Genomic DNA, 26,592 nt, shown 5'->3' on the forward strand with positions numbered 1-26,592 from the left:
TTGAGACACCCTTCTTTTGTAAATAATAATAATTATTTCCAAATAATATAAAATTCTTAGTGAGGATAATATCTAACAATTCCTTAACCAGGGAAATATCCAATGGGGTCACCCTTTTCTCTCTTAATAAACTGAACACCCACTCAATTCCTATAGCATGAGGGAGAGCTGTATAAAATCCTTAATCTCAGCTGTTAAAAAATTGTATTCACCTTTGAATTCCAAATTATTAAAGCTTTCCAAAAAGGACCAAGAATCCCTACAAATCTAATGTTCACTTGATAACAAGTTTTTTATATACAATCAACAAATTCACACAAGCATAAGTAATAGAATTTCTCCCATCTACTATAGGATGTAAAGGGGGGTCATTAGATCTTTATGGATTTTGGGAATTTCAAATATCACAGGAATGAATGATGCAGGCATCATTAAATAACTAAACAAATCTACATCCACTAGGGCATCTATAAATAAATCTTTAATATATAATCTTACTCTTTGATGTGCTACATTGACTTCATTCAAAGAAACAGATTCTTAATTCTCTGATTCAAGTATTTTTTTTCATCCTGTCCTCATAATCATTTAACTCCATAAAGACCAACTTATCAGGTTTCATTACCCTAACTTTAGAAGCTTTCAAGGAGTTCAAGGCCTCCCATTTTATCTTATTTAAATTACTAATTGTGGAAAACTTATTGGCATTTTTTAACAAACACCAGAGGTCCATTTCACAAATTTGTTCGAAAACGGATAAAGTAGGATTAAGTGGTGGGTTATAAACACTGTTTTTTCTAAATTCAGTGGACTGCCTCAATGTATTATCCAACAATACAGATAAATTCATTTTACAGAGACCAGGAGAATAAGGGTCCAACATTGTTACTGGTCTAGGGTGCAGTAATTGTTCGTCTGGTGACCATTTAGTTTTGCAGCTTTTGGAAATACCATCAGGGCTTATAGGTGTCCCATTGCTAAGTAACTGGCTGCATAAATCATTGGATTTCAATGAGCCTACAATTGGATTCAAATTGGGATCACTGGCCAGTGGTACTAACATTGTGGATAATTTAAAATAGTTTGATTAAAAGCTACTTAAATATAAAAAATTGCAACTTGAGATGGTGTATTTTAAAGAGTGCCTTTGTAAGCAACCAGTTCCGAAAGGACTTAAGCAATGGCAGTTTCCAACTGGGTTGGAACCCGATTCTCCTTTTTGTTTTGACTTGATTTGTTTGTTTGACAAACAGTGCTTTGAGTTATTGGAGACTACAATAACTTGGAGATTATTGCCACTAGATTGCAACTTAACAAAAGTAAAAGCATCAACATCATCTGCATGCATATTCCCACAGGTAATAATGTAGCTACACTTGAAGACACACTTCACTGGCTATCTTGTCATTAGTCCCAAGAAACACTAATACTAGGAGACTTTAACATTGACTGGGACTCTTGTTCCAAAGAATCCCCTTCTGCCCACATCAACTTGCATGCATTTACACAAACTATTACCACCCCTACCAGGCTATGTAAACCCAACTAAAAAGATAGCATACTCAACTGGGTACTCGTAAATAGTAACCCCCAACTGTACACTGATGGTACCCTCCCCGATGACCTAAGTGACCATCTTCTCACTTACATAGTTAAGGATAAAGCCATTACCCCACAACAACCTACTCAGAAAAGTCAGGAGCAAAATAAGCTTTGACCCTGACAAATTCCATCTGGAACTTAGCTCCTGTAATTGGCCCATGCTAAAACATCTACCCTTAGAGGAGGCAGTTGCCTATTTTAACAACAAATTTCTTGGAATTCTTGATCTACATGCACCTGCCTGCTCAAAACATTCAAAAGCAAGAACTGCACCATGGCTATCTAAAGAGACAAGACTAAAAATTACCAGCAGAAACAAACTATGGGCTCAATGGCACTCCACAAAAGACCCCCATGATCATGTTAAATATAGGTATGCTAGGAATGAAACAAAAAAAATTATTCTACAAGACAAAAAGCAATACTACTGTAATTTACAGAAAACCGACCAGGACAATCCTCAGAAGTTCTGGGCAGGGCTGAACAATCTACTTCTCCCTGGTAAAACATCTACACCTCTCCCTGCTGCCACCATTGATAAATCCCCAGAGGAGGTCTCTGACAGTTTTAACCATTTTGTTACTGAAACAATTCAAGCACTAACTAGACAATTACCTTCTAGCTCCCCTGCCCCTGATACTACTACCTCTAAAAAACTACTCTAATTCTCCTTCCAACCTGTGTCCACATCACTTATCCATAACTTGATCAAAAAATTTAAACCTACCACACTCTCAGCTGAACAACTCCCCGCTGAGTACCTTCAAAAATCAGCTGATGCCATTGCCTATCCAATATCGATACGAATCAATCGTACCATAGCAGAAGGTAAAATTCCCACCATTTGGAAAACATCCTATGTAATCCCACTACATAAAGGAGGTTCCTCTACAGAATTCTCCAATTATAGACCTATAGCTATACTTTCTCCACTTGCAAAGATTATGGAAAAATGAATACAAAAACAACTTATGCACCACCTAATCCAAAATCACCTCATGGCAGATACACAGCATGGTTTTCGTCCACACCATAGCACAACCTCAGCATTAATGGTTTTTACCATTACCATAACAATAATCACATATCCCCTGCCCTATTCTTGAATCTTTCCAAGGCATTTGACATGGCTGACCACCAACTTCTGGTTCACACCTTTCAAACTTTCCACTTTGATACTAAAGCCCTTTTTTGGTTTGCATCCTACCTTAATGGAAGACAACAGGCTATCCTATGCAGAACAAGCTCTCTAATCTATTACCAAACACCCTTGGAGTACCACAAGGCTCCATATTAGGGCCCCTACTGTTTTCCATCTTTATTAATGACTTGTATACAGTCATACCAAACATTAGCTGTATCCAATATGCTGAAGACTCCACCCTGGTTTGCTCAGCTACTTCTCCTACAGACCTGAGGGTTGCTACCCAGTCCACCTTTAATACCATAGAAAATTGGCTCTCTGAACATAGGTTGTTACTAAATCCCAAAATAACTAAAATGCTGTTATTCTCTCCAACTCATAGGTCTGCCGCCTTCACCTTTACCATAAATGCAAAAGATGGGACAATAATTTCCTCTGACCCCTCTACAAAATGACTAGGTGTCATTATTGACAATAAACTAAAGTTTGACCTACATGTAAATCAAAACAATCAAGAACATCAATAAAAAACTTGGGTCACTGTATAGAATAAAAGCCTTCCTAAAAGCCTTCCTAACCCCTCCAGCTAAGATGGCTATAGCTCGCTCTCATCTACTCTCAACACTTTTATACACCTCCCCCCTTCTCTCCAATCTAAACAAATCTGTACTAAATGGACTGTCAACCTGTTACAATCATATTGCCAGGTTTGCCACTGGAATGCCTTTTAAAACTCACCACTGCATCAACCTAAAACAGCTTGGGTGGCTAGAACTTCCCAGTCTCATCCAATATAACCTGCTGGTCATGGCTAACAAAATCCTCTATAACCCAAATAATGCACCAGCCCTTCAAAATATTATCACCCCCCACAACAATCCAAGACTGCTTTGATCCTCGAACAAACTGCCCTCTTTGCTAATGCTAGGCAGAGCCCTGGCTCCATGTAAAATAAAAAATAAAATATATAAATAAAATTAAACACTATCATTTAATGACAGAACATTTGGACACTTCCTTTTATGGACCTAAATGATTATAAGGGCAGGATGAAAAAAATACTTGAATCAGAGAATTACGAACACGTTTCTTAGAATGAAGTCAATGTGACACATCATAGAGTAAGATCATGTATTAAAGATTTATTAATAGATGCCTGGGTGGATGTAGATCTGTTTAATTACATAATGATGCCTGCACCATTAATTCCTGTGATTTTCATCATTCCCAAGACTCCATAAATACCTAAACAACCCTCCTTTATACCCTATAATGGATGGAGAAAAATTCTGTTACTTATGCTTGTGTGAAATTTGTTGACTGCATATTAAAAAGTTTTTATCGAGTGAGCATCAGATTTGTAGAGACTTTTGATCCTTTTTGGAAAGCATTAATAATTTGTAATTCAAAGATGAATACAATTTTTTAATAATTGATGTTAGGATCTTTATAAAGCTATCCCTCATGATAGAGGAATTGAGTGGGTTTCTGGTTTATTAAGGGAGAAAGGGGCAACCCCGATGGATATTTCCCTGGTTGAGAAATTGTTAGATATTATCCTCACTACGAATTTTATATTATTTGGAAAAAAATATTATTTACAAACGAAGGTAGTCACGATGGGGGTCCCCATGTGGTGCCAGTTTTGCCAATTTAGTGATGGCATTTTGGGAACGTGAATTACTATTTAACAACAGGTTGATTTGGGATAAGATATACTACATTACTGATTACTTGGACAACATCGTTATTATCTTGAAAGGGGATAGGGGACAGCTTCTCAATTATTAAAATATTTTAATAGTACAACTCATTTTTTGGAATTTATTTCTAGTTTCCAAACAGAAACAATTCCCTATTTGGATGTTGAACTAATTTAAGATACAGTAAATCATAGGTATGTTGCTAGAATTTTTAGAAAGAGTACATACTCTAATGCCTTTTTGCACTTTTCAAATGCTCACCCTTTTTACCAGAAATGTTTACTGGTGAAGGACCAACTAGTTTGGGTGGCTAGGATGGTATCTTTTGAAGATGACTTCATTACTGAGTGTAATAAATTAAGGAGTATGTTTTCTAAACAGGGTTTTACAATTATCTTAGTGGATAAATTAATTGTTGAGGTCTATTTTGAATAACAAAAACTGGGGAATGTTGGCATGAACATCTCCCATTACCTACTGATATTAGAAGATAATGATAAGGTTCGGAATTATTTTAGTTTAAGTTTTATTACCCCATATAGCTTCGATTCCACTGGGTTGAGAGAAATTTTAACTAAAAATAGGTGTTTATTCTGGGAGGACTCTAGTATTAGAAAGAAGTTAAGTGATCAACCTAAATTTATTTTTAAGAGGGGTGTGAATTTGAAATATATTTTGGAAAGAAAGATTATGGTTAGTGTTAGACATCCTGACATGTTTAAATGTGAAGCATGCCTGTATTGTAAATATATGGATACTGGCAGCACTTTTTTAATAGGGAACAAGAAAATTAGTATTACTAAGAGATTTAATTGGAATTCTAAAATGGTTATATACTTAGCTAAATGCCAAGGATGTGAGGGATTCTATGTGGGAAAGACCAATCATACATTTAAAAAATGAGTCTATGAACATATTTACAGCATTAACAGGGAAAGTTTTAAATGTTCTACTTAATCCAGGTCATTTATTTAAATTCAGGATTATAGACCAGGTTGATTATGATGATAGAGGTGGCCCCATTAGTTTTAAAATTGGATAGGTTAGAACTTAGTTGGCAAGTCTGGTTAACTGCATATAATTTTCCGAGCCTTAATGATTTGTGTTCAGTTTATTGTCTATTAAAATTGAAAAGTTTGGATAGTTAATAGCATGTTTTGTATTGTATTACTTATTTAAAGTTTGGAAGGGGGTGTGGATTTTACGTCAATAATGTTTGTCATGTGATATTGAATGAGGGATATTTAAACTATGATTTATGTTATCTTAATTTGTCTGAAGAAGTTCATATATTTTTATTGAACAAAAGTGTTTACATTATATTAAATCTTTTTGCTGAGTTCCTTGTCGCATGTCATTTTATTTATTTTTCTCAGAAAAAGAAAATGTGTACTTCTTCTGGATTTTTACTTCACTGACCTCCACAGCAGGGAGTATGGCAGTTATAAAAGTGTGGTGCTACATTTCTATTGCTATATTTTTAATTGTTATTCTTAATGCTATTATATATTACACAGTTAAACCTGTATAATCTCCTTTGCAGCAGTCCCCATGTGGTGCCAGTTTTTCCAATTTAGTGATGGAAAATCCTTATATTTGAGTTTTACATACAAGTATTTTTTATGGAGCATGGCTAAGTTGGGTGTAGTCATAGTAAGTAATTAACACATTTAAATTGTTAGAGTGCATGTTGAATGCATGCAGTCACACAGAACTGAGCTCACAGTCATCCTGTCTGTGTATTATATATGTTTAGTTTAGTGTCTGTTTTCTGTTTCATCTCATACAGGGATATGGCATCCAAGAAGAAATCTCTACCTGTAAATCACCATATAGTGATTCAGAAAATGAAGTTATTATCCAGGTGTTACATTGCAATGAAACTTTTCTGTTAAGAGAGAGTTTGGGGTGACCAATCTGCCTGAAACAGGATATGGTAGCAGGTGGTTGATGACATTAATGCTGTTGGGAGAGCAAGGAAGAACCTACTGCCAGATACAACAAAGGACAAGTGACATGATAAACTCTACCCACCATATGGCTGCTGCAATTGCCCAGGAACCAGTAGCTACACGGGGTAATCATGTTACTGAGCCACTACTCACTGAAACAGATGAGCTACTGTCCACTGTCAGGGATTCAGATAGCTTGACAGTGAATTTCACCAAAATCTTTGATGTGGGTGCATATGTGGATGACAGACATATAGTATCACAAGCAGACCTTCCAAGTATGCAGAAAGCAAGTGTCATTGTTATATCTTTATATGCATATATCTAAGATGTCTGATATATATATATATATATATATATATATATATATATATATATATATATATATATACATATATATATATATATATATATATATATATATATATATATATATATATATACACATATATCTACCTATCTATCTGTCTCTCTATATATATATATCTATATATATATATGTATGTATATATATATATATATATATATATATATATATATATATATATATATATATATATATAGTTTACTATGGTATGGTTGAAGTGGGTTCACTGGAAGTCTGAAGGCGAGCGGTGACAATCTTGAACCCGACATTGTCTAAGTATGAATCTCGCCCCTATCTCGACCCATGTTGCAGACATGGGTCGATGATCCCATTATGAGATGGGGTCTGGTTCAACCTTATCATAGCAAACCTATATATATATATATATATATATATATATATATATATATGTGTGTGTGTGTGTGTGTGTGTGTGTATATATATATATATATATATATATATATATATATATATATATATATATATATACATACACACCCACATACACACACACTCACACACACACACAAGGAGAGAGCAATAACATATTTGCATTGTGATACTTAGCAGATTTCTTTCCTTTCCATTCCTCACATAAAGGGACTTCTAGATTGCAGGCTGCCAGCCCACCTGTACATGGTAAGCACACATTTGGTATTGTTAATACTGTATATAAGGTACATTCAGGTCTTTATAAGAGTAAAGTTTACGTTGCTTTAGCATCTGTTTAAAACTTTAACACACCTTTCTTATAAGGAAAATATGTGATTAGATTTATTCTTCATTTTTCTTTTTGTTGTATTTATTGCTTGTAATCATAGGTTAGCCTGAGAATGGTGCTCCTACCACCTGATGTTGGAGTATCAATAGTCTCTGCTGATGGTGGTGGTAATGAAGAGGCACAGTCCTTGGTGCAGAGGGTCATTCTGACACTGCGGTTGTGACTGCCACATCCCCTGCCCATATTTCAGACACAGGCAATATGCCTATATATACCCATGATACAGAGACTTCTGATATACAGCATGTTGAGGGTGATACATTTGATCAGGCTAGTGTGGTTACTCCAGTTGCAGAGCTGGTTGATTCTCCCAGTACCCATTATGATGGCATGGTGCCACACAGAAGGGCTTGGTAGGGGCATTTTCAGGACGTCCCCTGTCCACTCTCCTCCTGATGATAGTGTGTTATTAGGTGTCACCAGATGTATGTGTAGGACCATAGTGAAGACAGAAGCATGTTCTACCAGGTCCTCAGAAGAAATAGTTCAACTTCTAAAAATTATGCATTCTGAAGTGAGTGACTCCCTGAACAGTGTAGGCAACTATCAGGCAGTTTCTGCTATGGAATGCCTATTAGGTGAGGTTGGGAAGTCATGTGGCCAGAGAGCTGCTACATCTTCATTGTTAGCAGACATGGCCATGTAAGATCCTGCTCCCATGGTGACACTACATCCACTGCTATGTTACTGATTGTGGCTTCCACCCCCAGACATGGTTTACCATGAGGAGAGCTCTTCCAGCAGACATTCCTCACATTCAGGTAGCACACTGGCTTCAAGCCAGGGCCATGGAAGTAATAGTGGAAGTATTGGCAGAGCTGGTTATCGTGGTTGGAAGTAATGATGCTGAACTGAATACTCTACCATGCATGGCTCACACCTGTCCAAACTGCCATGACGTGGTGCTAGCACAGTTTCTTATTGTGTTCATGTGGGGACACACACACACACACACACACACACACACACACACACACACACACACACACACACACACACACACACACACACACGGACATAAAAATAAAGTTTCCACTTGTCCATACCACTTCACACTCATAAAAACAATCTAAGCAGTACTTTTGAGTGCTATATATCAATGTTACAGGCCCTAAACACTGTATATTCTTGACGAAACATGTGTTTCTTACCTTCACACACTTATTTTTTTGGTTTCAGACTTGCCCCTTATGAAAATGATGATGATGACTATGCCCTACCCTTTGCGCATGTCTGTGTGACTTAGGGTTACATATATATCTGATGCACACAGTGGATAGCTAATGCTTGCTTATTCACAAGATTTGATTTATCAATATGCATTGCAGAAGAAAAGTTTTTCAATTCTTGTTTATGGTTATTTGTGAATGATTGCTTCTATAATTGTTGAATCCCATTGTATTTCAGTTAGTATTGTCATAACAGCAATGGAAGCATTAGGTACCGCATCTTGATTAATTTTATAGCTGTGCAAATGACTATATAATTGACCTGATCCATGTTTTTTTTAGATAATGGTCAATTGAAATGATTGATGCACAATATTATTTGTGATGCATACTTGAATATAGCAAAATTCTGACAGTAAAGATATTACTGACATAACTGTAAACCTTAGATAAATGCTCTGCTTAGTAGCATAATACACATTTCCATACGAGAGTAATCAGTTCTATAACATATTTATTATTCATTACAGATTCCATGCTTATCTTGCCATTACTGCAGGTACACATTGTGTCCTTGGAGGTTGAATCTATTTGTTGCCATCAGAACATAGCCATTACATGGTTAATTAAAGGTAGTGCTGTTTGAAAGCCATCAATTTTCCTATCTGTATGTGTGTGGGATCTTGGGCTTTGAGCAATGAGTGAGTGTGCGCACTATCCTTTGTCTCTTAGCCATAGCCAGGGCATACTGAGCATGCTTCCATCTACCAGCACCGTTTGCAACTGGCGATTCCCCCTCAGACTCCTTATCTGTACTTGCTGCTGCTGGCCCTGTCTGTGGTCTTTGACACTGTGGTTCAACCCATAGCTGTCCTTGCTGAATGCTGATTCCTGAATATTATATTGTGTAACATGGCACAGACTGTAAGTATTTTGGCAGAGGTGTCTGCGTCATACTGTAGTGCACCTCCTGATGTGTCTAGACAATGGAACCTTGATTTCACCTAAGCAAACACATGTTCTATGATATTCCTAGTTTGAGTGTGGGCTTTGTTATATCCTTGCTCAGTGGGGTCATGTGGGATTCTCAGAGCTCAAATGCATGACCTGCATCACCCACTGGATGCTCCTGAAGAATATTACCCCTAGAAAACCTTATGTACAGCTCACAAGATTGCCATATGTGTGAGTGTTGGAAACTGCCTGGGTTATCTGCACAAACATTGCAGATGATTCCTTGGTCATTACAGATAACTTGACAGTTAGAGTGCAAACATTTTCTGTTTATGTACCACTTTCCCTGTTCCCCAGGTGGGGCATTTATTTCTACATGCATTCAGTCTATGACCCCCAACACTTCAGTGAAGTGTTCTACTGCATAAAATTTCTGCAAGGTTCTTGCTTTCTCCTGTGGAGTTCATGAGAAACAGATATACTCCCTTATATGTATTAGAATTGCATTTAAAAACTGATGTAATATTCTAGAGATTAATGCCTGTGACACCATAAAATATCCCCTGTGGGTCTCTGGAAAGTACCAGTAGCTAGTGTACATAATGCTGAACATAGCACTGTTTCCACTGGGATGGGTTCTCCATGATTTCCCAGTGTCCTGAGATTGGGGCAGATGTTGCATATTTTCTACAGTGTTTCCCTATCCGCCATGTTTCGCTCAACAATTTCTGTTTTGTGCAGTCCATGATAAGTAAAACGGGGTTTAGACACCTTTCTTCCTCTTGCTTGATGTCAAGCAGCAGCAGCAGCTCCCTGATTTAATTTAAAGCCTATTGCACATGCATCATATTAATTATAGTAGCAACTCCTAACATGTTTTTTTTTTTTCCTGGAAGTAATCATGCCTGAATTCCAAAGGAATTTGGTATACACGGTAAAAGCCTACACTGAGTGTACACGATTGTTTTATAGCTTCCTGAATAACTCCTCTATGTTGGATTGGTTAATTAGCATGCACTTTAACTTTTTATAGTTTCATTAGCATATTCCACCATTTATCTGCAGTTGGTAGCACTACACATCATATAGAGCTGCTTAATCAATGCCAAATAACACACCATCAACATAATCACAACACTCCATGTAGCTGTTAATGAATCTGACCCGATATGTTTAAAATATGCCGAGGGTCTAGTGTGTGTTACATGGCATATCTTGCACAGTATGCATAAGGAATGAGTTCTGAATTGAGCAGAAAAACTATAAATCATAAACCAACCATTCTAATATGCGAGTATAAAATTTTTAATTTATAAAATAAACTAGACCTTTATATTCTTTTTTATCTTACTCTTGATCATATTGATAATCATTTTCATACTGATGCCCTTTACTTTCACCCATAGCCTGCCTGCTTTAAGGGACAGCAACTTTATGTATAAATTTCAAAAAGTCTGATTGTGCTGAAAATGTAATGCATAATGACTGTAGTAATGCATTTTAATATGTTACTTTCAGACAGGTACTGCAGTCTTCTGAGAATCCATATCAACGATCATTTAGCAGTGATCATGTAATTGTATTTTGCTTTCCCAAACAGCCTGCCTCTCACTCCATACAAAGTTGTCCACCTTCTTTGCAGACCTCTGTTTAGGTGTGGTAAAAGTGAAACAATGGCCACAGTAATATAGTCAAACAAATTCCTTTTGGACAGATACCTACAACTTTAAAAGCCATACTAGTTTTTGTTAAACAGGGGTCATCTAATTCAAAATTCACTTCAAATCCAGTCTGCCACCTAACATGGTAGGCATCTTCTGTGAATTATTTAAAAAATAAAGGATTACATCTTTGGCAGTTAGTAAAATAGATATTGGTTAGATGATTAACCAATTAACATAATTACAGAGTGACTAATATAATCTTCAATTGTCAAAACCACAATGAAAAAATTACATAAAATCCCTTACCTTAAGAATGGCTTTGTCATCATAAAGGTCTGGTATATTTTGTAGTAATTGTTTAAATATTGCAATATCATTTAATATTATGGTCATCCCAGCTGCTGTAAATGGGTGTCTCAGATTGAATGCATCTCCTAAAACAAGAACTCCTACAATGAAAATAATCCATATAATGATTAATTTGCAAATTCACCAAAGACAAATTATTTTCATGTTCTGATTATTAGAAGATGGACATTATTTATCTTAGAATCTAGAAGTCAGTACTGCAAATTCAGGATTCCTTCATATATGATGTAAAATCACGTGTGCCGATCTTATCCCATAAGTTTAGCAGAATTTTTTAAAACAATGCTTCATTTTATTTCTCTCTCTTCTAGGACTGTACTCAAAAAAACTCACATATATTATGCAGTGCATAGTGCCTCACTCCTTTTATGTAAGGAACTCCATGTTACTGCACTTACAAGAGCTGGTGGTATCCAAACATCATTTGTTCTAGTGGCTTCATCTATCAATAATCATGACATGGTCACTCAAAGAAACACTCATCAGTCAGAACTGATGGATAAAAAGAGACCTATGCCTTTCTCACACAGATTGGAAAAAAAAAACTTGTTTAACAATAGGAAAACACTTCTGTACACAATGCGGGGGGACCGCTACACCACAAAACTTGTATATATCATCTCTACTGTTGCACAACAGTAAAGAAAGACAGAAACTACCAAAACAGCATGTAGCAGTCTAGTACAAGAAGCAGTCCCAGTGTTACATAGTAGCTTAATTGCTGTTACAAGGAAATCAACCAGTTGCAAACTGGGCAGTAAGAAGACAATTCAGTAAAGGGTACAACAACTGTTCTAATAACTTGCCAGAAATGGGAGACAGGATTCTATCCACAGTCCATTTCATAACTCTCATTTAGCTCACTATATGTCAAGAAATGTTTTGCAGTGCAAACACTGGGTAATAAGGAAAACCAAATGGCAGAATTAAAAACTCGAATAGTTGTTGTTGTTGTTGTATATTTCGGCTTTTCCCGGTTAGGGGTCGCCACAGTGGAACTCCGGTCCGCTAATGATTGGCGGTAGATTTTTGCATACCGAGTTGCCAGCCCTGACGTACAACCTTCAACGAAGGTACGCCCACTCACGCATGTCTCCACACAGAAGAAGCTTTAGCTGAGAATTGAACAGGACAACGTCTTACTGTGAGGTGACAACACTACCGCAGCACCACCACTGCAGTCTATGAGTTAATATAATATGTATGCTTACATTGTTTAAATTAGTAATGCTGGCAATGCTGGCAATGCTGATCATGCTGTGGTACGAATTATACATGCAGCACTAGCTGTGTGGACTGAGTTTTCCTATTCAAGCTAATAGTTCATGAAAGGTGGACCAAACAGTGTCCTTTCACACTGTAGAGTAATAACAGTATGGAATCTACAGCATTCAGTGCCATGGGTAAGCACATTAAAATAGGAAAAAAAAAAAAGAAAACTTCAGCTGAACAAGAAGAACAAAATAATGATTTTCTTGTTCAGTTGAAAAGACTTTAGCAGCTCCATACTAAAATGGCAAGAGTCAGGAACATGAATCTAGAAATAATGATGAAAAGCTGAAAATACAGGTAAATCGTAAATATTAAATCTCACTCTTCTTCTTGAAACATGTTATTTACATGAGGAGCAAGCCCCCTCTGCACCCCTCAAACTGATATAATTCAACTTCAAGGCTGTCATACCTCAGAAAAAAGGAATATTCTCAGAAATGACAATCTTATTCTTAAGCATGCTTAATATATGTAAGTCCAGATTTTCTGTCTTTCAAGCTTCACATTCCAGGAATCATTTAATGGTTTTCTTTTTTCTCCGAGCTCAGAACAATTATGATCCAACATGTTGTCAGTCAGGAATGTCACAATTATTTCACTGCTTGCAAGATTTAATGGGTTAACATCTTCAGAGATCTCATGTGCACCAAGATCTTTCATTTGAAATCAACTATAAAACTGTACTGATGATATGAGAGCACTTACTTGATTTCTGCTGTTCATTATACTATCCTATGTACCCTTCTGTCTATGCCCCAGGCTTGTGTATTTCTTAACTTAATTTCTTGCTATGTACCTGCTTGGATATATACATACTAAAGGGGGCATTTGTATTCAATGATGCATCTGATAAAGGAAGATTACAGTGGTAAGATGGCTTCTTTGAAACATGAATATATTCCTTTGGAAGTAAACTGGGCCAGATAGAAATATTTCCTGATAATGATGGAAAATGATGACCTAATAAGAGACAGTCATCCACATAGTCTCTTAAGTCTGTATGTATTTGAAGAGGAGTACCACTTATAATAAATGAGGGGGAATAATGTTCTTTCCAAATACTGCTATGCTGCAGTTTTTGTTTGCATTTAGTCGGATGCCATTTTCAGTACACCAACCCACTTTGGAGTACCTTAGTAACAGTGGAGAAGTGGGTAACAATGACCAGCTTGCAGTCATCATTGAACTTGGTCAACCATACTTCAAGGATATTGGCTTGGGTATTCGAAAATAAAAGACAAGCAGAATGGGGACCAGCACTGATCCCTGCAGTACTCTACAAGTTTCAATTTTAGATTCAAAGAGGGTAACAGCAGTTTTCTCTATTTGGGATCTGTTGGCTAACCAGTTTGCAATCCTGCAGAAAATGTAGAAGTTTTTCCATTAAGTTTGTCTTGTGTTCCAAAAATACTAGCATGTAGGATAGTGTAGAAACCCTTGGCCAGGTCAAGATATGCAGCATGCATGGCACGATCAATGTCAGCAGCCTCTGTACCCTTTTTAAAGACATTTACTAGGTTTAGGAGACTGGACCTGCCCTTCAAAAAAAACAATTTAGTGAAGGCTAGATCAGGTAAGTTATGAGTCTATATAAATGACATCTGCTATGACACATTCTGTGGCTTTGCATACAAGACTGGTGAGACTGATGGGCCTTTAATGGCAGTCACATTGGCTGTTCTTCTGGCATCAGGGACAAACCATGAACAGTTTAAGTTGAGGTTCGGACAGTGTATACTTGACACTGAAGAAAATGCATCCTGTTTTATCTGTTTGAAATGAAACATTTTTTTACATATGAATGGGATTCTAAGACATGTTCCAAGGTAATTGTAGAACAGATCATGTGTTGTAACTTTACGACGCATTTCAAAATTAGGGCATGTGCACATAAACAGAGAGCATGTGAGCAGTGCCATTTTGAGAGAACAGCCAGAGTGTTAACATGTATGAGTATAGTAAGTCTGTTTATAAGTTTATTTAAATTTAAATTACTAAACCTCAGTCCTGATGTGTTTGTACATAATAAAGCTGCTTGAACCAAACCCACAACTGTTTTATCCTGACCGGACGAGTGACAGTAATTGCATGAAGAAACTAAATTTTCTCAGACACTCAATGCATCAGTATTTGTAGGTTGGTACAGTAGACAATAAACTAGTCTGTTAACTTATTGGAAATATCTTAGGGATTGGAGTGGGTGATATTATTATGAATAATCCCAGTGACTGTTGAACATTATTGCTTAATTTTCACACAACTAAAGAAAGATGTGTAGCTTCCTGTGATGTCTATAATGACTGTAAGGGCAGACTTTGCTTTACATTTTCTAACTGGGCTTTTAGGTTACTTGCTGGCATGTTTCAGTATGTTCTTGAGGTAGGATGATAGGGTTTCTTATAACTTTTCATTATTTTCCTTCTTTTGTTATATAGTTTATTATTTTGGGAGTTCCACCTGAGAAGATTATTCCTGAATTTACCTTTACCTTTAGGGAAGACAGGTGCAGTCTTTTCTATGCAGCTGTTTAGATGCTGGTAAAAAACTGGATATGAATGTTGCAGCCCTCTCATTTTGGTCCATTTGTGGGGGATTATCAGGGATTTTGTATAGGACTTCTACAAGTTGAATTAGGTTTGCTGGGAAAAGTCCCCAAAGATGGTTTTATTTAGTGGTAGGGTGGTACCCTTAAGCCTGGCAGAGAAGGTAAATGATATGTGATCAGATTTAACCAGGGATAAGGTGATGCATGGTGGGATACAATCAGGGTCTAAGTTGGTAAGGACTATCAAGAATATTAGAGCCTCTAGTGGGTAGTTTTACGATTTGCTCCATTGCATTGGTATAAATAAACGCTAGGAAATGTTGAGAAAATCCATTTTTAGAGGAGAACTTATACCAGTCAATGCCTCAGTAATTGCAGTTCCAGAGCAAGAAGGTGTTTGGTTTGATATTTAACCCCTTAATGGTATTAAGGTAACCTCTGTACTCTTTTGGGGAGCATTGATTGGGGTATATAGCCTGCAGTCAAGCAATAGTTGGATTTGTTAAGGGAAGGCTGATTTAGAGCTACAGTAATTTGATGTGAGGTAATGGTGCCCCTGACATACAGATCCTACCCAAGATCCTGAAGGTTTGATAGCTACTAAGTTCTAGTACAGAGAGTGTGTTGCCATTGCATGGAAACTATATCTCAGAAACTACAAAGGTAAGAATGTGTTCAAATGCAAGAGGATCTCAGGTTCTGGCATCTTTCTGTTTGGATTCCTAGCTTGAATAGTGCCACCAGGATGCCCTGTTTTGGGTTTGAGTATGCTATGCAGGAATGTCAACTCGGAAGATTCTGTCTAAAAAAGATACTATAGGGTCAGCAAAGGCTTTAGCAAATATGTAAAAGCCCTGAAATGAGAGATGTAAGACATCCCTGGTGAAATAAGACGTCTTATCTACCATCTCATCCTAGGCTGACACATTTAACTTCTACTGCCTCAAAACCTGCATTTGAAATCATAGTCAACTACTCCAGCTACAAAACCTACATTTGAGATGACAGTCATCTACTCCAGCTACAAAACCTATATTTGAGATTACATTCATCTATTCCTGCTACAAAACCTACATGTGAGATTACATTCATCTATTCCTGCTACAAAACCTACATGTGAGATTACATTCATCTACTCCAGCTACAAGACCTGCATTTGAGATTACATTTTCTTAGCACTCCCACTGATAAAATAGAAAGCAAAACAAACTAACGAGTGCTCTGATCATTCACAAGCTTTTCATGCTATATTTATGTTATATTGATATAGATAACATCCTGCAGTGATATAATATAAAGACATAATAACCACAACCAAGAGAAGAGACTCTTCAGTCTGAGTAATAAGATATAAAACATAGTAATGTCTGAGGTATTATATGTCACAAATGAAAGGGAGTAAGTACTTTGCAAGTTAAAAGCACACAAGCATATAGACAAAAATGTATACCATCTTACTGTGTAAAACATTATTTCTTTGTCTTTCAAGCTACTATTAAGCAATGGCATAAAGAAGTCAATGTTATGAATCTTCTTCTTCTTTCGGCTTTTTTCCTGGTTAGGGGTCGCTCATGATTGGCAATGGAGTTTTACAGTGTCGAGTTGCCAGCCCGGCGCCCAAACTTCCACAGAAGGCACACACATGCACGCACTCACACCTAGGGCCAATTTAGTTTGTCCAATCCAACTACAGCATGTCTTTGGGATGTGGGAGGAAACCGGAGCACCCGGAGGAAACCCACACGACCACAGGGAGGACATGCAGACTCTGTACAGAAGGCACGCCAGCCGAGGATCGAACGGGAGAACCTCTTGCTGTGTGGCGGCAACGCTAACCGCTGTACCACCATGGCCGCCCAAGTCTATGTTATGAATAAAATGATTTAATAAGCAGTAAATATAATGATCCTGCCATGTGTCCAATAGATAGCTACAAACATGCTCATTTCATCCTACCTTCTTTAGCAGCCTGATTCATCATTGACTTTGAAATGTATTACAGACATGGAATGGAGGAAATCACTGTCACAGAAATGAAAGAGTGGTAGTTCATATAAAAAAACATCCATTTAATGCTGAGGACTAATTGCATCACAGTGAAATGAGTATTGCACTAAGCATTGACACTGTGCACTACTTACTTCAAAACGTATAGACAGTGTCCAGCCAGACGTGACAGTGTACAATGAGGTGGCGGGGAAAGTGATGTGTGATGACGAACAAGTTTTATTAAGTTAGACCTATTAAGTGGCACATCAAAAGATGGTACACTGAAAGGACAGGTATGAATTGCAATGGTGCAAAGGGTGACACACTGAGAGTCCTCCATTGTAGCAGGGGTTTGGATATTGGCATGCAATGATAAGGATGCACACTGAAGCAAACTTATACAGATATATTCCACATTGGTGCTTAGGAGCACTCTATATGATAGGCTTTGAAAGTGAACTACAAAAAATATCTGGCATACCATATATGCATGCATGTATGTATATATATGTGTGTGTGTGTGTGTGTGTGTGTGTGTGTGTGTGTGTGTGTGTGTGTGTGTGTGTGTGTGTGTGTGTGTGATTGTGTGCATACATGTGTCACAACCCAAATTCAGGGTGTTTCGCCCTTCTACTGCTTTAATTAATTTAACCTGATCAATAGTCTAGCATTTTGGTGGTAAAACAAATTGCTTCTAAACTGAATCTGTTCATTGGAATGGTGTCACTTTATGTGGCTTTTCTATAAACTGCAGTCACTGCACAAACTGACAAAAAAAACAGATTGTGTGTGTGTGTGTGTGTGTGTGTGTGTGTGTGTGTGTGTGTGTGTGTAAAACTCACACACACACACACACACACACACGCACACACTGAAAGTTAGAGAGAGAGAGAGAGATAAGTGTAGTCAATAATCCCAATGCACTACTTCTTGAATACTAAAAAAATGAAAAATCACCTAAAATTGCAATCAAACAATCTGTCTGAATGTTATTTTTACAGTAATCTGTTCAATGGAATAGGATTACTTTCTGTGATTTCTCTGTAAACCTTATTGACTGCACAAATAAAAAATGTAGATAGTTATGTGTATAATTTGCAAACATAGTACTTTCTGGTTGTGCATACATACGTATCTATCTATATGTACAAGTATATGTTAAAGTGATCAAGCCATATGGCTTTCAAGGAAAAATATCACAGTAATTGTTGGACTAAAGACTGTAGCCCCACCTCCATCATACAAAGTCTTCTTAAATTTTACTAGATATTCGCACATCTGATATATTTAGGTAACTTATTCCATAATTGTGCCATCCTGTGTGTTAAATAACTATACAGAACTTTAAATGGTGCTTATATGTATTTGGATTAATATATAGTTCCAAACCCAGTAAAGACTGAATAAAAGAGTCATTACACATTTTATACGTAAATACCAGTAAAATGAAGTGGCACCACCACAGAGTAAATGTCCCAGCGATGGAAAAAATAAAAATAATGTAGAAGGTATAGGACATTCACAGGAACAAACCACAGCTAGCAAAAAATCTTTAGATGATAAAAAGTCACTTCACTGGTACAAACACAATTCTGTTAATCACACCATATAATCGAAAAAACACTTTTATTAACAAAAAATGGTAAGTGCTTTCACCAATAAGGCTTCTTCAGACCAAACAAATGCAAATGTGTGCATACATACAGTCTCTCTTGTATAGGCCTCCTCATGAATTATTCATTGATTCAGTAAAATTACTCATACTGACATCATTTCCTGAACTATAAAAAATATATAAATATAAATATATATATATATATATATATATATATATATATATATATATATATATATATATATATATATATATATATATATATATATATATTGCTACATAAAACAGTATTTTTGTAATAATTAATGTTCTTACAAAATTCTTTCATGTTAAAAACAATCCTTAAAAAATCTGTTGTCATTATGAAATTATCATGGCAGTATGTAAAGTCAGTAAAAACCACTTTCAAAAATGATGCCTTGCATCTAAATACAAAATATAAAAATATATTTGTAGGTGAAGGTTGAATAAATAAATAATTCACACACACACGCACGCACACACACATATATATATATATATATATATATATATATATATATATATATATATATATATATATAGATATATATATATATATATATATATATATATATATATATATATATATGTATATATATATATATATATATATATGTATACATATATATATATATATATATATATATATATATAAAAAGACATGAATAAATAAATGTACATATATAAAAATATGTATATATAAAAAGTATGTGTGTGTGTGTATAAAAAGGGGGGGGGGGTTATTTAATGGACTTCAGTCTCCTGTTTTGTAGGACCGGTTTGAGGGGTACTTTATCATTGAGTCCCGGTCTCTTGTCTGCTCTAAGCTTTATGATCCATTTAGTCTCGCAGCCTTCCATGAAATTTTTAACATCTCCTCCTCTATGACTAGGAATAATAACTTGTATGACAGTAAACTTGAAACATTGCAGTGGGCCTGCTACTAGTGCATGTCTGGCTAATGCATTATGTTCAGATTTTATACGTATGTGGTATAGGTCAGTTTTACCAACATAAAATGCATTGCAGTGTGTGCACCGAGCAAGATAAACCACATGTTCTGTCTGACAGTCTGCATTCATATAAAAATTCTGTTCCTGTAGTGTAACTGGGTGTATAAAAAGAGTTCTGGTGTCTATGTGACTACAAAAGTTACATCTATTGCAGGGTTTCGTCCCAGATATCATATTGTCAGTATTTTTCTTTCCCATATTCATTGGATAACACAAGAGTAGTTTCAAATTCTTTGTTTTTAAAAAAGAAATTTGGTCGTTCTCCTACTATCTCTTTGATATCCTCATCTAGGGTTAGAATATCCCAATGTTTCTGTGTTATGTCTCCCAAATTATTAGTGTCTAGAGTATAAAACATTGGTATTTTCACCTGGTCACCTATTTCTTCTCTCAGCACTTCACTCATTGAGGTACTTGCTCTAGAAAAGTATGGATGGGCTCTAGTTGCCCGTAATAGACTGGCTTCTTCAAGAGCAGTGTTAATTTCATCCAGTTTATAATTCCTGTCTAGGAGTCTTGTCTTTAGGTACTATAACTCATGTTCATACCCCTCCTGTGTTGGATTTAACCTAGATGCTCTCATGGCTAGACCTTTCGCTACATGCCTAAAAACATACCCTGGGTGCATGCTCTTCCTGTGCAACAATGTATTCCTGTAGCACGCCTTCCTGTGGACCCTTGTATTCAGCATACCATTTTCCAGTCTCTCAACATGTACATCTAGGAATGATATACTGTACCGTGAATGTTCCATTGTAAAACTCAGATACTCAGTAAGACCATTTACCTCTAACAAACTCATGTAGGTGTATTTCATTGCCTGTCCAAATTAAAAACAAGTCATCCACAGGAACAATCCACTGATTGATTCAGTAAAATTACTCATGCTGACATAATTTCCTGAACTATAAAAATATATATATATATATATATATATATATATATATATATATATATATATATATATATATATATATTGCTACATAAAACAGTATTTTTATAATAATTAATGTTCTTACAAAATTCTTCCATCTTAAAAACAATCCTTAAAAAATCTCTTGTCATTATGAAATTATCATGGCAGTATGTAAAGTCAATTCATGAATAGAATAATTCATGAGGAGGCCTGTATAAGAGAGGCTGTATGTATGCACTCATTTGTATTTGTTTGGTCTGAAGAAGCCTTATATGTGAACGCGCTTACCATTTTTGTTAATAAAAGTGTTTTTTCGATTATATGGTGTGATTAACAGAATTGTGTTTGCACCAGGAGATTTATACTACAACAGTGGAAAGACTTTTTATCATCTAAAGATTTTTTGCTAGCTGTGGTTTGTTCCTGTGGATGTCCTATACCTTATACGTAAATAATAAGTCAACCCCTGATATAGCTATAATGGAGTATAAAGACCCACTGAAACACATCTTCCTTATAGTATAACTGCTTAATGTCAAGTATTCTTTTTATAAACTTACACTGTACTAATTTTATACAATTAAGCTGTTTATTATAAAAAGTTCAGAACACTGTATTGTATTCCAAAATGTATCTAATATATACCTTAAATAAACTTGGTAAGATTGAAACCTCTTTTGTAAAGTGTTTAAGAATCAAACCCATCTGTCTCAAGACCTTATTACAACTGGCTCTCACATGATTTTCAAAACAAAAAGAGGAATCAGTCAGTATACCAAGATAATCCCTAACTTCCAATAAATCAGATGCAGACAATGTAATAAATCTCCTTCACTTTTGTTTATCAAAATACATGATAATATACTTTTTTCTTACTAAATGAAAGCCCAGCTGTACAAACTCACTTACAAAAGCATAATAAATACTAATTAACATTACTGAAATTATCTTCATTATTACCAAAAAAAATTTACAATCAGTGGCATGCTTAATAAACTAACAATGATTATTGCATGGAATAGATACAGAAATTAATATACAACAAAAGCCCAAGCACACATCCCTGAGGATCTCACCAGTGCTGGATCTGATTTCTGTCTTTGAGCCGATGATGAATTCATCTACATAGATATTGATTAACCTTACATTTTTCCAAACCAAGTCAATAGTATGGAATGATACTAAGTCAAAAGCCTTGCTTAAATCCAAATAGATTATATCTGTTATTACGTTCCCACTATGGGCCGGTAATCAAGGAGCCTGAATCCTCAACACTGACATTGGAGATGGATGTTCACTATAAACGGATACACTCAGTATTTCCAGATGCAGACCTCTCTGCATCAAGCACAATTTCCCTTAAGAGAAAACAAGAAACACTCAGCCCGGGGTCTGGGTTTCTCTATTTGTCTCAGTCCAGGTCCCCAGTAAGACTTCCTACTGGCACAGCTGTAGGATTAGGTCCTCAGCTGAGTGTCCAAGCCAAGTTCTCCAGCACCCTCTTTGTGAAACTAGTGCTTCATGTCCCTTCCCAGGCAGCTGACACACACACACACACACACACACACACACACACACACACACACACACACACACACACACACACACACACACACACACACACACGGGGAAGGCTGGCACAGATTTACTAGACATACCACCTTATGTCCAGATTATAAGGTTGTTTCACTGCCACCAGTCAATTACTGTAAGGCTGTTAAAATGGTATCTAATTATACTTGAGTAAAATTAATATTAATACAAATGGTAGTTTGACCAGCAACAAGACTTTCAGGGGTGGCCATTATCACCAAATAAATATATGAAAATACTCTCAAAACTTAACTATTTTTCTAAAAGGACCAGCCACAATGAGAAGTTTAAATATATTTAATAATAATAAATAATAAAAGAACACGAAAATACTAAATATCTATTTAAAGTAAACATCAGGGTTTCAGTCACAGGAGATATTAAAAATAACACCAATGGAAAGCTTCTCACAGTTATACAAAAACAGTATTTCTAATCTCACTATATTTTCCTGACTAATCTAAAAGAATTACTGTTCCTTAGTTAAGTTACTACCACAAGGCAAGATGATGCTGGTGAGGGTCTATCTAGTCAAGTTTCCAATACAGAATGCAGAATGCCCCTGAGACTTCAGGCTCCTCTAATATTAAAACATTATTTCTGTACAGAATTACATCACACACATCTGGTAATCTGATTTCTGTTTCCTGCATTATCCCCAATCACTAGAAGCTGCCAGGATTTTAGTAGCTACATGTTACCATACACACAGACAGAGCTTTGCTCAGATCTGCTGCTGCTCCTGGAAGTCATAAAACCATTTTAACACTTCTACTCTACTCCTGCTACAGAGCTACTAACAATTCTCTAACACAGACATTGCGTCTCTGGCTTTATTCAAAACTGTAGGATAACATGTTTATGGTTTAACTAATAAAGTAATTTAATTTCTGAAATATTTTTCAAAGTCAGGTGGAATAACCTCTTCTCTCCCCGTGTATGATGTTACAATGTATACATTTAAACAGTTGCAATAATGCATGTACATTTCTTTCCTTTCCATCAGGGCACACTGTTGATACACTTTAACACAAGCAGATTTACACATAGATTTTTCAACAAAAGCAAATCAGTTTGATACACAAATGACATATAATTCTTTACAAAACTTGAGCTAGCTGTGCTGGCATATGTTAGACATCCACTGCCCTATTTCTCCTGGCATATTTGGCAGTGCCTCCTATCTTCACACCTGTGATAATTCCTATCCCCACAGCCCTACAGATGTAATCATAAATGCTTGACAAATTAGAGTGTACAGTGGCCTTTCAAATAAATTGCTTCATATTTTTCAATGTGTTAAGATTATTTTCTTTAAGTATGATTTCCCAAATACATCTCAAAAAGCATTTGCAGAACATTGGTGGTAGATTTACTGGATGATAATTTTGTATTGCCATCTTATTTCCAGATTTAAATATTGGAGTAACTAATGATTCCTTCCAAGAACTTGGAATGTACCAGTTATAGATCATAACATTAAATGTCCTGGTTAATATACTCACTAAATTATCTTTTATAGTAACCAACAGATTTCCAGGAATACAGTCTGGTCCATTCAATGTATCACTATTAATTTTATTTAAGGCTCTTAATAACATCTCTGAAGTAATATTAGGACACTTTGTCTTATAATCAATTCTTTCTTCCATAGATTAAGAATAACAGTTAGTCATATCAATACCAATACCAGTAAAATATTCATTAAATATATTAGCTTTCAATTTATGATCACTGATCAGTGATCCATCTACCAAAATAAAATTAATAATATCTGTTTCCTCCTAGAAAGAATTAATGTATTTATACAAGTTTTGGCATTTGTGTGATAATTTGCCAATTAATTTTCATATTTTATTTCTTATACTTAATGATAGCTTCTCACTTCTCAACCTTAACTTCTTTTAATTAATTTTATTTAAAAATGTGTGATAAACATAAGAAGCCGCCTTTTTCATACTATATAATCTCTTCGCATTATAATTCCATCATACTGTGAATTTATTTCTGGAATTTCCTGCCCTACAGCAAGTTATCCCAGCTATACTGCTATGCAATGCAAATTCTATATTATCATAACCCCCACTAACTGACTTAGCCATCTCTACCAGTCCAAACATAGCAAATTATTCTGTAACCACCACCATCATCATCATCATGCCAATATAATTATTTCCCATAAACACTCCCCATATAACCTTCTGCTTCTCTTCTCTCTTCCTTCCCTTCAATAAACAAACTTACTACTTAATCTTCTCCTCTTGGTCATCACTGTGCAAACATAACTAGTAAAATATTTCAGCTATGGAACTATTGCACTATTATTTATTTAATACGCAGTTATGAATGTATCCCTCTGATGAATGTATTTCTATGTATTTAACTTGCCACAGTTTAATGTATGACACTGTAATGCAATAATGTGTGGTACTGATGAATGTAATGTGTGGCACTGTAATGCACTAATCTCTGGTACTGATGAATGTATTTTTATATGTATTTAATATGTAAAATTTCTATTTTCTGTTGGAGCTTTTCTCCTCGGGTCTCTGCTGAAAATGGGCATTTGTAGCCCAGTCGGACAAACCCGGTCAACAAATTATAAAATAAATAAAAAATCATCATCACCGGCCCCCTTTTTCCCATTTTTCTACATGGGGTCGGGGTATCATGTTAACTATTGCCAACTCTCTTGATCCATGCCATACTTCTGACTTCTTCAACACTCGTGCTTGACTGTCGCAGATCTTTCACACAATCCATCCACCTCTCTGCTGGATATCCTCACTTCCTCTGACATTCTTCTTGTCTGTCCCAAATCTTCCTCACCAGATTGTCTTCTGCTTTAACACACGTGCCCAAACCACCGTAATCTGTTTTCTTTGATCTTTTCTGCAATTGGAGCTATTTTGGCTTCTGCTCTTATGTCCTAATTTCTTCGTCTGCCACACAGTGTGCATCCTACCACCTTTCTTAGGCACTTAATTTCCATCACCTCTAGCTTCTTCAACTGTTCTGCCTTCACTGCCTAGGTTTCTGTACCATACAGTAGTACTGGTCTCACCACTGTCTTGTACACCGTAATTTTCAACTTCTTTGGCATTCTTCTGTCATAGACATCTGATACTCTATGCCAGTTGGCTGCAGCCCCTCTGATTCTAGCTTTGACCTCTTCATTCAGACTACTCTTTTCCTCAACTACTCCTCACAGATACTTGAAGCTGTTTACCTGTTCCACTATCTTTCCTTCTATCTCTATTCTCAGCTTCTTCTGATTTCCCCAATTTGCTGCCATTACCACCTTCTTATCTGTGCTTAGTTTCATCCCATGTGCCTTCAGATTTGCATTCCATTCTCCTATCCTTTGCTGAAGTTGTAGCTCAGAGTCTGCCTGTACTGCCACATCATCTGCATACAGCAGCTTTGTTGATCCATCCCCTCCAACCTGTTTCCTAATGTAGTCCATCACCAGTATGAACAGCAGTGGGCTCACAGCTGAACCCTGATGTACACCTACTCCCACTGGGAACCCCTCTGTGAGACCGAACACTGTTCGTACTTGAGTCATTGGGTCCTTGTACATAGCCTGCACTAATTCTACCAATGTTTCTGGGAATTCAAACCACCACAGTACTGCCCAAATCAGCTTTCTTATGACCTTGTCATATGCTTTCTCCAAGTCTAGGAATGTCCATTTGGACTCTCTCCTCATCTCTAGCTTCTTCTCAAGTATCTGTCTCAATGCAAACATCAGGTCAGTTGTGCTGCATTCTTTTCTGAATCCAAACTGCTCATTTCCCATCTTACTTTGTATATCCATTTATCAATCAACCTCTCCAAAACTTTCATGCAATGTGATAGGAGTTTGATGCCTCTGTACTGCCCACAGTTGTGGATGTCCCCTTTGTTCTTGTACACTGGCA

The 26,592-nt window shown here is 36.2% G+C and overlaps 1 protein-coding gene across 1 annotated transcript in view; it reads right to left on the reverse strand.

Moving 5' to 3' along the window:
- Positions 1-26,592, reverse strand: part of LOC122798188 (squalene monooxygenase-like) — a 647,600-nt gene that overhangs the window by 95,899 nt on the left and 525,109 nt on the right. Inside the window, exon 7 of the mRNA XM_044066935.1 lies at positions 11,643-11,785. Within this exon, the coding sequence (XP_043922870.1) occupies positions 11,643-11,785 (143 nt within the window). The remainder of the gene's footprint in view (positions 1-11,642; positions 11,786-26,592) is intronic.

Source organism: Protopterus annectens, chromosome 3.part1 (assembly GCF_019279795.1).
Source record: "Protopterus annectens isolate FY-2018-M chromosome 3.part1, PAN1.0, whole genome shotgun sequence".
Classification (NCBI taxonomy): Eukaryota; Metazoa; Chordata; order Ceratodontiformes; family Protopteridae; genus Protopterus; species Protopterus annectens.